We start from the raw sequence: 13,523 nt of genomic DNA, 5'->3' as shown, positions 1-13,523 counted from the left end.
CAGATTGAGACAGTATCTGTGGCAGCCCTCCAAGTCTGAGGTTATGCTTGCAGCCTGGCCAACAGGCAGGTGCAGTTGCTCTGTGAAATTCTGAAATGCATCTTACTGAAAAATACCTGTTTGCATGCACTCATTGACCCAGGTTCAGATGAGAGGGAGAAGACCAACGAAGCTCACTTACCTCTAACATCATGGAGGTTGTCTTGTTGTTCCACTTTTAGGAAGATGCTGTTCAATTTTCAAGAAAGAAACATAATAGTTGGGGCTGGTGATACTTTTGTCATAAGATTAACTCCTTTAACTCCTTCTTGATAAACATCTGGGCACCAGAAGAGTGGAATGAGCTCCCCCCTGGCTCCACTCACCCACCTCTACTGTCAGGTCTCATGATAGTCAGAACACGGCTTCCCAGTTCAATTTCGGACAATGTGACTCAGGGGGATGCTGGATGAGGAGTAAACATTACTCTGCCATTTGCAGAGAGAATGCTGACAAACGTTGTCATTTCAAAGACAATGCAAGACAGGTTTTTGTTTGGTTTTGTTTGGTTGGTGTTAAATATCAAATGTGTGATTTATTTCTGTTTCAGCTCTGAAAGTTCCATAGAGAAATCACCAGGCGTTTTTCTGCCTGCTGGCAAGAAAAGGGGTTTAAATCCAAATAACTCTGGGAATATTTAAAAGCATGCTTCTTTGGTGAGCCAAGCTGAGTGATCAAAACAGGGCCTGGCAACTGCTTGGCTGGCATGGATTTGTGCTGCTTGGATGGACAGAGGCTGCTTAAATTGCTGCATCCAGCAGCTGCTAGTTAATTTGTATTTTGGAATGATATTCTACGTGGTGTTTATTGGAAGTCTGGATGCATATAAAGGAACCCAGCAAAGAGAGGAATTAGTAAAGTTTCAGATACAAAACCCCATGGCTTAGACTTAAAGGCTAGGATGCTTTGCAAGTCAAGAAAACTCTTCTGGAGCATAGAAAATCTCTGCCTTGCTATCTCTTGAATGTATCTCTTTGCTTTTCATTCCCTAGTCCAAGCCCACATCACACTTGTTGGCATGCCCCTGTATTCCTTGGCTTTCTCCTAGCACCTAGCATCTCCCTGTGCTAAGGTAGTCTGCACTACCTTACCTGATGGTTGGAAGACTGCTTCCCTGTGCAGAGTGTTTTCCTTACAGATACCATGTAACCTCATTGTACAAACAGCCCTTTACTCTCTTGGTCTACATGTCACTGCAGTCTGCTGAGGCTCATGTAGATGTAACCAACCGTCTTATTAAATAAGAAACACAGAACCAATGCAAAGAAGAAAGCCAAGAGATCAGAGTTAAGAGCCTTACCCTGCAGCTAGCCTCTTAAGCCAAGAGACCTCTCCAAAAGAGACCTACTTCCTGTGTCTTTGTCTTTATATAGTCTTTCTTTTCTGCCTTCTCATTGGTTGTAAACCCAAACACATGACTGCCTCGTCACTGCCTGTCTGTAGAGACCTCCAGGTCTTCTATGGTTGGTATTGAGATTAAAGGCGTGTGTCTCCAATGCTGGCTGTATCCTTGAACACACAGAGATCTACCTAGCTCTGTCTACCAAGTGCTGGGATTAAAGGTGTGTGCCACCACCGCCACGCTCTTGCTATGGCTCTAATAGCTCTGACCCCCGGGCAACTTTATTTATTAACATACAATTAAAATCACATTTCAGTACAAATAAAATACCACCATAGGCTCACATTCCCTAATGCTATCCCCTGCATCATTAGCTGCTCTTGACAAGATTCTCCCACTTCCTTACATCTGCCTCCCATGTTCCCCCTCCTGTTAGCTCTGAGTGCTTCTGCTCTCAGGGTTCCCCAGTGTTAAATTGTTTACTGACTGACACCTAAAAGCTACATTCTCCAAAAATCCTTATTTATTTATTTATTTATTTATTTATTTATTTATTTATTTATTTATTTTTAAAATCCTTACTTATTAAGGAAGCCTTTTCTACACTTACACAAGATTTCCTTTGAAATGGCTAAGGTCTTCAAGGATCGAACATTGGCTTATTAGCTGGGAATTTAACTTTTTTTTTTGGCACTCTGCTGGGCACTTTCACATCTTTTCTTATACTTCTCAACAGCCAGTTAAGATAGACCTTATCATATTCACTTTATAGATGTGGAAACTGAGGCTCAGACAGCTTAATTAGCATATCTGGACTCATCTAGTGATGACTTCAAAACCACACACTGCTCTTTTCCCCTAATTCCATGTCCCGTCCACTGCTTCCAGCACACTGCAATTGTTTCTATGGTTACTATAGCTGTTTTCCTGTCTGTCTGTTATTATTTTTAATTTGTGCTATTGTGCCAGTTAAAACACAACAAGGGGACTTTATTCGTTGATGCTTCAGTACCTATACTTAAAGGGTTAGAAAACACTGTTGGTGGGAGCTGACTTATCAAGTGGTTTGGCAAAATTCACGTTCTTGCTTTTATAGGAGGTGTAGTTATTTTTAGGAGAATTTCAGTCCCTTTGAAGAGTCCCACTAACTGATGTGCATGAGAGCAATGTATCTGGCATGCACAGGCATTCAGCCTGGGAGTCCAGTGATTCAACGAAAACCAGGTCAGCCAGCTCCTGAGCAGCAAGCAATCTGGCATCCTCGGAGATTGTAGAGTAGCCCCCAGAGCCCATGAGATCTGCATCTCATTCAGTGGTGGCTCAAGTCCATAGTAGAGAGAGGCGAGCTATTATTTACTAACAGTACAGCATAACAACTTATTTGATTTCCATGTTCTGTTAGGTACCATAAGTAATTTAGACTTTATAGAGGATGTATGCACATTACATATAACATTATACAATATTATATAAGAAATTCAGATTTCTTGGGGTTAAGGCATCTGTAAAGGTCCTGGAAACCATCTCCCATGGATCTCAAGAGATCTGCATTACATCTTAGCATCACAGAAATCTGCAGTGTATTAATTATCCAAAAGTCTTCAAGATTCTTCTGTCTGCCCCACAGAGTTGTTCTGTGTTCAGTTTCTATCAAGGTGTTTAATGGTTATCGCTGACAACAAAGTCATAACTTAATATCATTGGCACATGGGAAACAGTCCATGCAGTGAGTGCTGTATGTCTTTCTTTTGCCTCTCCTCTCCCTGTTTCTCAATCCTGCAAACTGTTGGCTATACCATGTACATAGAAGTTTAGCTCTAGATGAGAGCTGGCTTGTGGCTTTTTTTTTTCTCATGTAGCTGGCATATATTAGTTGTGAATCAACGAATAAAATGGGGAGTTAGTATTTTAATACTGTTTTCTTCTTTTCCAGGCACAACCCCTAGACAGAAACTGAAAACCCACTTCTCCCGGTGCCCCAAGCAGTACAAGCATTACTGCATCCATGGGAGATGCCGCTTCGTGGCGGACGAGCAAACTCCCTCCTGCATGTAAGTAGAAGGCTCTATGCCCATGAGCAAAGGGGTGCAGCATGCTCCCAGCCTGGGGCTTGACAGCTTTGGAAAGTCTGAGCTAAGCCTGCCATCTGTCCGGACCCAGTTCCGTCGTGTCCTGCCTTCAGCCACTTTTTTTAGGGCCCGGCTCAGCATCTACTTGTGGAGAAACTGACGCAGACTTTCCTCCTGAAATACGAGTGTGAGAACCCAGAACCAATTTGCACCGCTGGTGTCTGTCCTCTGCTCCCTTGTGCAAGAAAAGCTGATTCTGTCTGTGTTAGGATCTCGTCAGTCCCAATCATCTCCTGGGTGGTTCAAATGAAAACAGATTCTTTGGCATGTGTGAGGCGGTTCCGTAGTTGATGTCAATGCGAAGGAATTCCTGCCAAACTAGATGCCGTCCTTCTGCAGGTGTCAGTAAAGTGTGAGGAAATCAGAGTATTTGTAAGTAGAGATGATCAAGGCCTACTTAGCCCACTGGGGAGTGGGGAGAGGGGCAGACTTCAGATCAAGAGTCCAAGTTTCATTTTTTTGTGTGTATTTTTAATATTAATTTTCTTCTAAAGGGATGTCCCTTTAAGGAGAATTCTAGGATTTTACTTCATAGAGGGATCAAGTGATTCCTTAAGCATAATTCTGACCTCAAGTTCACAGAATATGTACGATCTGTACAGCTTGCCTAATATATATAATTTCTCATAAGTATCTCTCAAGTGTATTTTGCTTGAATATTAAGGGTTATGGATTTCCTAAAAATTTAACTCAGTTCAATTCTACAAAGAAATATACATAGATAATACTTAGAGGTAGGATAAGAATTGGTAGTGTAAAAAACAAGATGTGTGTGTGTGTGTGTGTGTGTGTGTGTAGACCTGAGTTTTTATTTTTTACTTAGTTTTTTACTGGCTTGGAGACATATACTAAATTTTAAAATGATGAGTGCCCCTTGACCCGGTACATTTTCTTCTAACTGGTTCCCATGTCTGCAGATTTATTGTTCTTTAACTGTGCTGTCTTCTGAGATGAAACCCAGATTGTAGAATCTCCCTGCCTGAGATCAAGTCACGGCGATCCCATTCACCGTGAGGTTAATACTCGCTTCCTCAGCCTCCAAAAGTCCTTAGATCCTGGCTTAACTTCCTTGTCTTAGTTTTCAGTGCGTTTGCAAATGTCCTGCATGATCCCGCGATCCCACATTCCTTCTCAGGGTTTGGTATACAAATCCTTCTCTTAGCCTAGAGAGCTTACTCCTGCTGGTGATGTAAGGCAGCTTAAGCATCTCTCCCCACTCCTCTTACTTTCCATGTGGGAGACCCTTAGTGAAAATAATCATCAGCTGATGTGTAATTGGTATGTTGAGGGCAAAATGACAGGAGAGGTGCTCTAGCCATGTTGAAATTTGACCTTCTAGCATGACTTCATTGGGTGACAACCTACAGGAAGTTCTGCTTGCTGAGACACTCAGTTAAAGCTACTGAACCCAGAGTTTGTAGTTAGAAAAAATTCCTAAAGAGCAGCATGTAATGGCTGGCCATTTATAGGCAAAACAGTTGTTTAAAAAAAAGTGTGTTGGGCTTGTTAAAGAAATAGTTAAGCTAATTAAAAGAGAGTGTGCATGTTTGTAAGATTTAATTACATTCTTTACAGACTCTTAAAAACATTCCCTGTCATGTCCAATTAAAGGTGATATTTTTCAATCCTAATTTTAAGAGCATTTTGATATTTTAATGCATTTCTAGGTTCTCAGCCTGTGGTTTTTAACAAATTAAATATTTACTTATTTTATTTTATGTGTGTGCGAGTGCGCACCTGAATGTATATTCATGCATCACATGTACATAGGAGCCCATAGCGGCCAGAAGAGGGCATTGAATCACATGGAAATGAAAATACAAATGGCTGTGAGCTTCCATGTGGGTGCTGGGAATTGAACCTGGGTCCTGTGGAAGAGTAGCAAATGCTCTTAACCAGTGAGCCATGGCTCCAGCTCTTTAGCCCATTTTGACCGTAGAATGAAGATACGCAGTGTTCTTGAATGAAGCAGTTCTTCCTCACTTATCCTGAGACCCATCCTCTTGTGGTACCCTTAGGTGTGCTTCTCCTTTCTCTATATAACGGTTCACCTTTCCACTGAGACTGTTTCTGAGTTTGTTTCTGTTGGCTTTTGAAGCATTTTGTCAGCTACAATGTTGGCAGCTGAGATCTCCTTACTGGAGAAATAACTGGCTTTGTGGGAATTATCTGCCTTGGTTCTTGTTGAGCATCAGCTGTGGAACAGCCTGGCAATAAATCCTGAGGTTTGTAAAGAAATGACGTCACACAGAAATCTTTTCAAGGTGCAGAATTTGATCATTTTAATATTTAAATAACTGTGCATGTGGCCAGTATTTCTTTGTGTTTGGGTTTATCTGTGAAGAATAAAGGGAAATATGCAAAGATGCTAGTGTTGCAAGAGATAAATTGGGTTAAAATGTACTTGATTTTTGTTTCCTTTAAGGTTCTACAACTCAGAATTCTATGCAGAGTCCCTATATCATGGAGCCATTAGCTCAGGGAGACTTGCAGGAATAATTCCCAGTTTGGTCAAAAGTTTCCCTAACTATAATCACAGACTTAGGGAATCTGCTGAGTTGAAGTTTATCTTGAGATTATATTGAGCAGGGCCGTGGTGGCACATGCCTTTAATCCCAGCGCTTGGGAAGCAGAGGCAGGCAGATCTCAGAAGCCAGCTTGGTCTACAGAGTGAGTTCCAGGACAGCCACTACTGTTATATAGAGAAACCCTGTCTTGAAAAACAAAAACAAAAAAGAAATTATACTGATAGACATGTGAGAGACTGGGGGAAGACATAGTCCCATTGAGATTCCTGACTAATTCTGGTTGATTTTCTTCAAGAGGGCCATGGCATCAAAGGTCACTGCCTAGAGGGAAGTGGAGGCAGTGATGAACACACCTGTAAATGTACCCTTACTCATCTAACAGAGCAGCCTGGGACAGGACTTATTATACAGCTGTGAGATGTGGATGCAAGAGCAATAAAAGACTGTTTCCTGACCTGTGGTCTCCCTAGTGATAGAATTAGAACCCAGTGTGTGTGTGTGTGTGTGTGTGTGTGTGTGTGTGTGTGTGTGTGTGTGTGTTGGGAGAATCTGTGGAAATAATCTTTATAGAACTTTCTGATTTTGGACATGGAGTCATGGTATTTCATACACAATACCATGTTTAACTATATGAAATTATGTAACTTTTTGTTTGTTTGTTTTATTGAGACAGGGTTTCTCTGTGTAGCCTTGACTGGAACTTGCTCTGTAGACCAGGCTGGCTTTGAACTCACAGAGATCTGCCTGCCTTTGCTGGGTATTAAAGGCATGTGCCATCACCACTCGGTTTGACAATATGAAATCATGTTATTTTAAGGTGGTGCTTTGATGCAGTGAAATGTATATCTTACCCTACGATGAAATAAGACTTTGTACAGCTTTGTCATCCTGGTCCTGAAGTTTTAATGATCTGGGAATGTTGTGGAGGGAATTTTAGCATCCCCTTATGCACAAACTGAAAGATTAAAATTGCAAAGCATCTCAATAGGTTGCCACATGGTCTGCTCCTATGAGACAAGTTAGTAACGTTCTGCCGGTGGTAGGTTTCAGCGGAGCAAGGTGCTGTTGCTTGTGAACACGGTGGAGGAGACCTTGCCTTCTTTTATTTTCTCCTTCTTAAGGAACCATGTTCTTCATTAAGCAATGAAAACAGTGCTAATTTCTTCCGAAAAGAAGCAGAGACTCATAAAAGTGTTTTTCTTGTACAGCTGTGAGAAAGGCTACTTCGGGGCACGGTGTGAGAGAGTGGATTTGTTTTACCTCCAGCAAGACCGAGGGCAGATCCTGGTGATCTGCTTGATTGTGGTCATGGTGGTATTCATCATTCTGGTCATCTGTGTCTGCACCTGCTGTCAGTAAGTGTATTTGTTTGCACTCAACTTTAAGTAAACCCGAGAAATTACATTTTGCTTTTCTTCTCTTCCCCTTTCTTCTTTCTCTTCTTTTTTCCCACCATATCTTCCCCTTTGCTTTGTTTTAAAGAAGTAAACTTTTTGAGGCACATGCTTTTTGATATAAAGTTTATATTAGTAGTGAAACACATTGTAGATAATTTTTATCAGTTTACTGGGAATAATTATTATAAGTTGAAACAAAATTTGTAGATATCTGCTATGGGATGTCTTTCTGTATCCTTTGAATATGTGTTGCAATGATTGTTTAATAAAGAAGCTGCTCTGGCCTATGGTGAGTCAGATTATAGCCAGGCAGGAAATCCAAGAGAGAGACAGGAAGAAGAAAGGCAGAGGGGAGAGAAACACCAGTCGCAGGAGAAGCAAGATGTAAAAGTACCAGTCAGCCACGAAGCCACGTGGCAACTTATAGATAAATAGAAATGGGTTAACTTGTAAGAGCTAGCTAGTGAGAAGCCTGCCATAGGCCAGAAAATTGGTAATTTATATTAAGCCTGTGAATGATTATTTTATGAGTGGCTGTGGGACCTTGGGGCTGGTTAAGACTGGAGAAACCTTCTGGCTACAGATATCTTTGGGCTAAAAGTTCCAGTCATTTAGCCCTGAGGGCAGATGTATTTTGTGCTTGTTAGGAAGTTAAATAAAATTTTCATTTTCCAAAACTGCCTAATTACTTAGTGACATTTAAGAAAAGAAACAAACTAAAACATTTATGTGTGACCATGTTAAAATATCGACTTTTACGTGCATGGGCAATTTCTCTGTTTTCATTATCATGAGTTTTCATTATGCATTTGGAATCAGAGATACCGTTCTTTTTCTTTGAAAGAAAATGGGTTGGGACAATTATTAACCATGGGCAGCTTCTCTTGGAGACCTATCATTAAGTTTCATATTTTCTCATCTTGAGGAGTGTCCCTTCCTAAAACATTGCATCCACTTCTGTGCTATGGACTATGCCAAAAAGAGATGCCTCACAATTCCTGTTCTTGAGATAAAACAAAGAAAAAAAACCAACCAAACAAAAACACAAAACTCCCAAACAAATTACAAAAACTAAATTTAACCAGCTCCACCATTATGTAGTTTTGAGACTTTGGACAAATTTTTTAATGTCTCTGAACTGGATTGCATTTTCTATAAAATACAAGTATTAAACAAGATGATTTACAGGAATCCTAGCTATTAAATTGAGAGATTGTTTTGAGTTTTTGTACTTTATGGTAGAAAGGAATTTTTTTTTTTTTTTTTTTTGGTTTTTCAAGACAGGGTTCTCTGTGTAGCTTCGCACCTTTCCTGGAACTCCCTCTGCAGTCCAGGCTGGCCTCGAACTCACAGAGATCTGCCTGCCTCTGCCTCCCAAGTGCTGGGGTTAAAGGCATGTGCCACCACCTCCCGGAATGTTTTTAATGTCACATTTAGGGCAGAGGATGAGTTGAGCACAGCTGAGAAATGATCCTTTTATATTAATTTTGAACCACACGTTCAGGAAACTAGAGTACAGCCTAGAATATTAAATCAATTTCTTCATTATTGTGCCTAGAACTTTAGTAATGTTTCTGGGGGCTACTATCACTCCCCCAGTTTCTTATGCCTGTTCCAGCCCCCATTGCTTCTTTACATTGAGTAGAGCTAATTGTTGTACCCTGTGAAATAACTTGGCATGGAAAATTTTCTTTTGCCTACTAAGCTCTCTCAATAATCAGGTAGGAGATTCTTCCTACTTAACATCAATATGTATATGGTCTGTGGTAGCTAGCACTTGAACTTACAAAAAGATATATAACAAAAGAGAAGCCAGTGGATGTAAGATAAAAAGGAACTTACACATCCTGAATAGTATAGAAAGAAGGTCACAGGCTCTCTTACTGAATATTTATATATTGACATGGACTCACATATTTGGACTAATTTCTAACATATTATTTTTGAAGTCCCCTTCGGAAACACCGTAAAAAAAGGAAGGAAGAGAACATGGAAACTCTGGGTAAAGATAAAACTCCCATAAGTGAAGATATTCAAGAGACCAATATTGCTTAATGGTAAGTATGCTGAGCATAGTAGATGGGAAGCCCGGTGACTGTAAATGGTACATTGAGGTTTATTTATGTCTAATAATCATTGGTTGGAATTGGATTATGTATACAAACATCTAAAGATAAATTCATTTTCTTTATGAAACCTAAAGGTTTTGTCATAACTGTATCATGACATAATAACACAGGAAAATAGAAGCAAATAGCTAGGCTTTGTTAAATCAGACTAAAATAATTAATTCCAGTTTTATTCTCAAAGGACAATCCCATTCTTTCCCTTCTCTTGAGTGTGTTACCACAGAAATAGGCATTCCAGTGCTACACAGTTGCCATGCTTCTTTTGTATATTTTTTTCTTCCACACTTTTGAGTAAAAGAACAAGTATTTTAATTTAGACATATCATTATCAAGAGAGGAAATACAACAACAACAACAGCAATGTGAAGAAGATGATGATGGTGATGGAGAATTTAGTATACATGAAGCATAGTTCTCAACTCTTGAAGTGTTTGTGAGTCAGGATCCCAACCGTAGTCACAGGTCCTCTCGGCTTATTCAAGCAGATACTCTAATAAGAGTACTACCAGGTCACTCTCCTAAGAGTCTAGGAAGACCACCATGACACTCGACTCTGGTTGCAGCAAGAAGTCACATGAATGCCCTATACGTGGTGGAGCCATGGCGAGAATTAGCTGGCATCCCTCAAGGTGGGAGCAGTTGCTGTGGCAGAAAGAGCCACTGCTGAAACCTAAACAATGGGAAAAAATAAACAAATACCCCAAAGTGTCCCTGCTTCAAATCTTCAGCCCAAGCCTGGCACCCAAAACAAATCGACAGTGAGGTGGAGCCCTAGCCCTGTAGGGGCTCAGAGAGCACAGCCAGCAGAAGCAAGTGAGGGTGATTTGGGTTATGATGGCAGGAAATCCAACCAAGACTATTTTAAAACGAAAGTAGTGTGTTGACCCACATGAATGGTAGCTCCATAGTTGGTGGCACCTCTAGGAAATACAATTTCTCCCTTTCTGCTAAACTGTTCACAGGGCTGGCTAAATTCCTGGCCAGTTCCTCTAGGTTAGAGGAGGGGTTGGGAGCAAACAGGCCTGGTGTTCCCTTGTTCACTCTCAGCATAGGAAAGCAGTCACCTTCCATAACACTCTGTGACAGTGATACTCCTTTCCACAAATGTCATAGTCGCCAATGGCGAACAGTAACACTCGATGAGGAATTACAGTGTTCTTCTCATTTATTACAAAGATAACACTAATGACTCCAAGCACAAATGCCGAGTCTAGATTAGCTATTTTATTGTAATTATTGTATAGTACTTTATTTTAAAGTCATTGCTCTTATTTTCTTCATTCTCATAGGTTACAAAGTTACCGCGAGCTGGTGGTGAGCTACAAAACACCTTGCTCATTTGCAGATGGACAGGAGGTGTCTCAGGAAAACAGCTAGCAGAAATGAATGTTTAAATATTGTATTTACCTTTTTATTTTTATTTGTAACTTTGTGTTGTTTGTTATTGTTTTTAGTAATATTTTTTTATTACAGTCTAATAATTGAGGACCTGGCTAGGTAGCATTAAAAAGGAGGGACATTTCAAAATAAGCCTTGTTGCCAGGATTATTAGTCAAATAAAAGAGAAGGGGGAAAGAGGTTAGATTTTTAAGAACTGAGTCAATAATAAGGCTCACCAGCTTTACACACTTATAGTATGCTGAACTTGGAATATATTATTTACTTTTATCCTCCAACAGTCTGTGAGAGAGCATATTTCTGTTCTCATTCACATATATGCAAAAGTTAAATAATCTCACTTAGACTTAGAGATGGAGGAATTGACGGAGTCAGAACTGAGATGGACCCAGATTCAGAGCTGGCGTTCTTATCATTGTTAATTTGGGCTCCTGTAATAATGTAACCCACGATTTCTTTCTGGACTGTGCTTTGCTGTGTGATTCTAAGGCGGTAGGGCAGTTTTCCCACATTAACACAGAAAGTAGAATCATGGCCAGTGCTGATGTCATCATCATGATTTTTGCAAAGTTGACTATTATTATTATTATTATTATTATTATTATTATTATTATTATTTTGCTTTTCCATAAAGTCTCAGTGGCATGAGTAAATTCTTATATTTTCAAAACAAACAGATTTGTCCCATACTTATAGTAATAAATATAGATGAAAAAGTAAATGACTGGCCAGGCGGTGGTGGTGGTGGTGCACGTCTTTAATCCCATCACCCGGGAGGCAGAGCCAGGAGGATCTCTGTGAGTTCAAGGCCAGCCAGGTCTACAGAGCGAAATTTAGGACAGGCACCAAAACTACACAGAGAAACCCTGTCTCAAAACAAACAAACAAAACAACAAAAAAGTAAGTGACTGGTGTTCTTTAAACCCCTGATAGGTATTTATGCTCAGTAAAGTATAAACAGCAATAAAAGTATAAACTGTTAGTATCAGTGATGGTGCGGCTGACCATATGTGGCCATATGTGACCACAGCCTCAATTCCAATGCATGTACGATTGCTTTCAGGTGACTTTTGGTGCCATGGCATGCTGACCATAGCATCTATTATTTGAACTATTTTGCCACATGTTCCTTTGACTATGTGATCTATCTAGTAGAAAATATATTAAGCATAAAAAATGAAATTTATATTTAGTCAGTATTCTACAGAACATGGAATTTTCCATATTGACTAGCTGGATCACTTACAAAAGCCAATGGGAAGATGTCCTCAGACAGGGGCACTTCCTGCCTATCAGGATCCTTGTAAATTTTACTTTACAAAAGAGATTCCATAGATTTAAACAAAAGCCTGGGTTCCATATGTTCTTTTAGCACAGTGTTTGGAAGTAGGCTGGGGTTTCACTCATGAAGGAATAGCTCACCTGCCAATAATAGCTAAGCGAAAGTACTGTCATGTCTCAAAATGGATTTTCTTCCTTGTGACTGAATGGCCATCCTTGAAACAAGACTACCCAACTGGACTCAGATTTGTGCTTTATTTTCTAATGTTTCCATGGGCTCAAGTGTGCCTTCTCTTTCTGGTCTTCTTTGCCGCTAAACAGGCCTGAAATAAATGGCCATTAGAACATTTAAAAATACCACCAATCCTGTTAAGTGTCTCTGCTCTCCTGGTCCCTGGTTGGCTGACCAATGCAATCTCTTTAAAGAAGTCAGTGCTGGGAAACTCATTTGTATCTGAAACTTTTAATGGTGTCTGTTGAAATTCTGATATCTAGAAAGAATTTCAAGAATTTTCATGTCTTTTCAGAGTGTATTTTGTAATTGTTTTTGCATATACTATGTTTTTGTTTATATAGACTGTTGAGGTTATAATGGAATAAAATAAATTTATTTTTAAACAAAGCAGCCATATTTTTTCTTGAGAACTTTCTACTGGTACCATGAGTTATTAGTAGAAATAAATTCAAACATTTGCTTTTCAAAGTTTATCTTTATAGAAACCATTCATTGAAGCATGAGAAATATTCTACTTGACTCATGTGTTTTCTTTTATAAATGGAAGCATTTGGAAGCATGGGGACACCTCTGGGACCATCTGTCCAGGTCTCGGACACACACACACACACACACACACACACACACACACACACACACAGAGAGAGAGACAGAGAGACAGAGAGACAGAGAGATGCTTCTAGCAAGTGGTCAGTGAGCACCATTGTAGGCCTGGCTGCATTCACTGTCACCACTTAGGTTCATTCCTGTCTGTGAGTTCCATGAGATTCGTTAGTATCTCCATAACAAATTCCTCATTTGGCTTAAGATAGTTCTTTTGGAGTCTCTTTAACCTGGAGCTAAGGGCCTGAGTGACTCAGGTGCATTCTGAGATTACAGACAAGAGTTTCACAATGAGAAAACCAAAGGTGTCTTTCGTTAAAATGTCATTTCCAAATAGTATGTGTTAATATGCAAGAGGAGAGTCACTGTCTTTACTATCCAGCTATTCAAGGCGGTACAGAGAGGGAACAGTGCACTCAGAGAACATTGACCGAGCGCCACT

General features: G+C 40.0%; 1 protein-coding gene across 1 annotated transcript in view; it reads left to right on the top strand.

The window, feature by feature from the left end:
* Btc (betacellulin) overlaps positions 1–12,822 on the top strand; it is a 43,791-nt gene extending 30,969 nt beyond the window's left edge. Inside the window, exons 3-6 of the mRNA XM_059275227.1 lie at positions 3,315–3,432; positions 7,247–7,393; positions 9,385–9,492; positions 10,854–12,822. Coding sequence (XP_059131210.1) covers positions 3,315–3,432; positions 7,247–7,393; positions 9,385–9,490 — 371 coding nt within the window. The 3' untranslated portion in view covers positions 9,491–9,492; positions 10,854–12,822. The remainder of the gene's footprint in view (positions 1–3,314; positions 3,433–7,246; positions 7,394–9,384; positions 9,493–10,853) is intronic.
* The last annotated feature ends 701 nt before the right edge of the window (positions 12,823–13,523 follow it).

Source organism: Peromyscus eremicus, chromosome 10 (assembly GCF_949786415.1).
Source record: "Peromyscus eremicus chromosome 10, PerEre_H2_v1, whole genome shotgun sequence".
NCBI classification, from domain to species: domain Eukaryota; kingdom Metazoa; phylum Chordata; class Mammalia; order Rodentia; family Cricetidae; genus Peromyscus; species Peromyscus eremicus.
The sequence above is the reverse complement of the archived record's forward strand: the minus strand, read 5'-3'. Positions and strand labels throughout refer to the sequence as shown.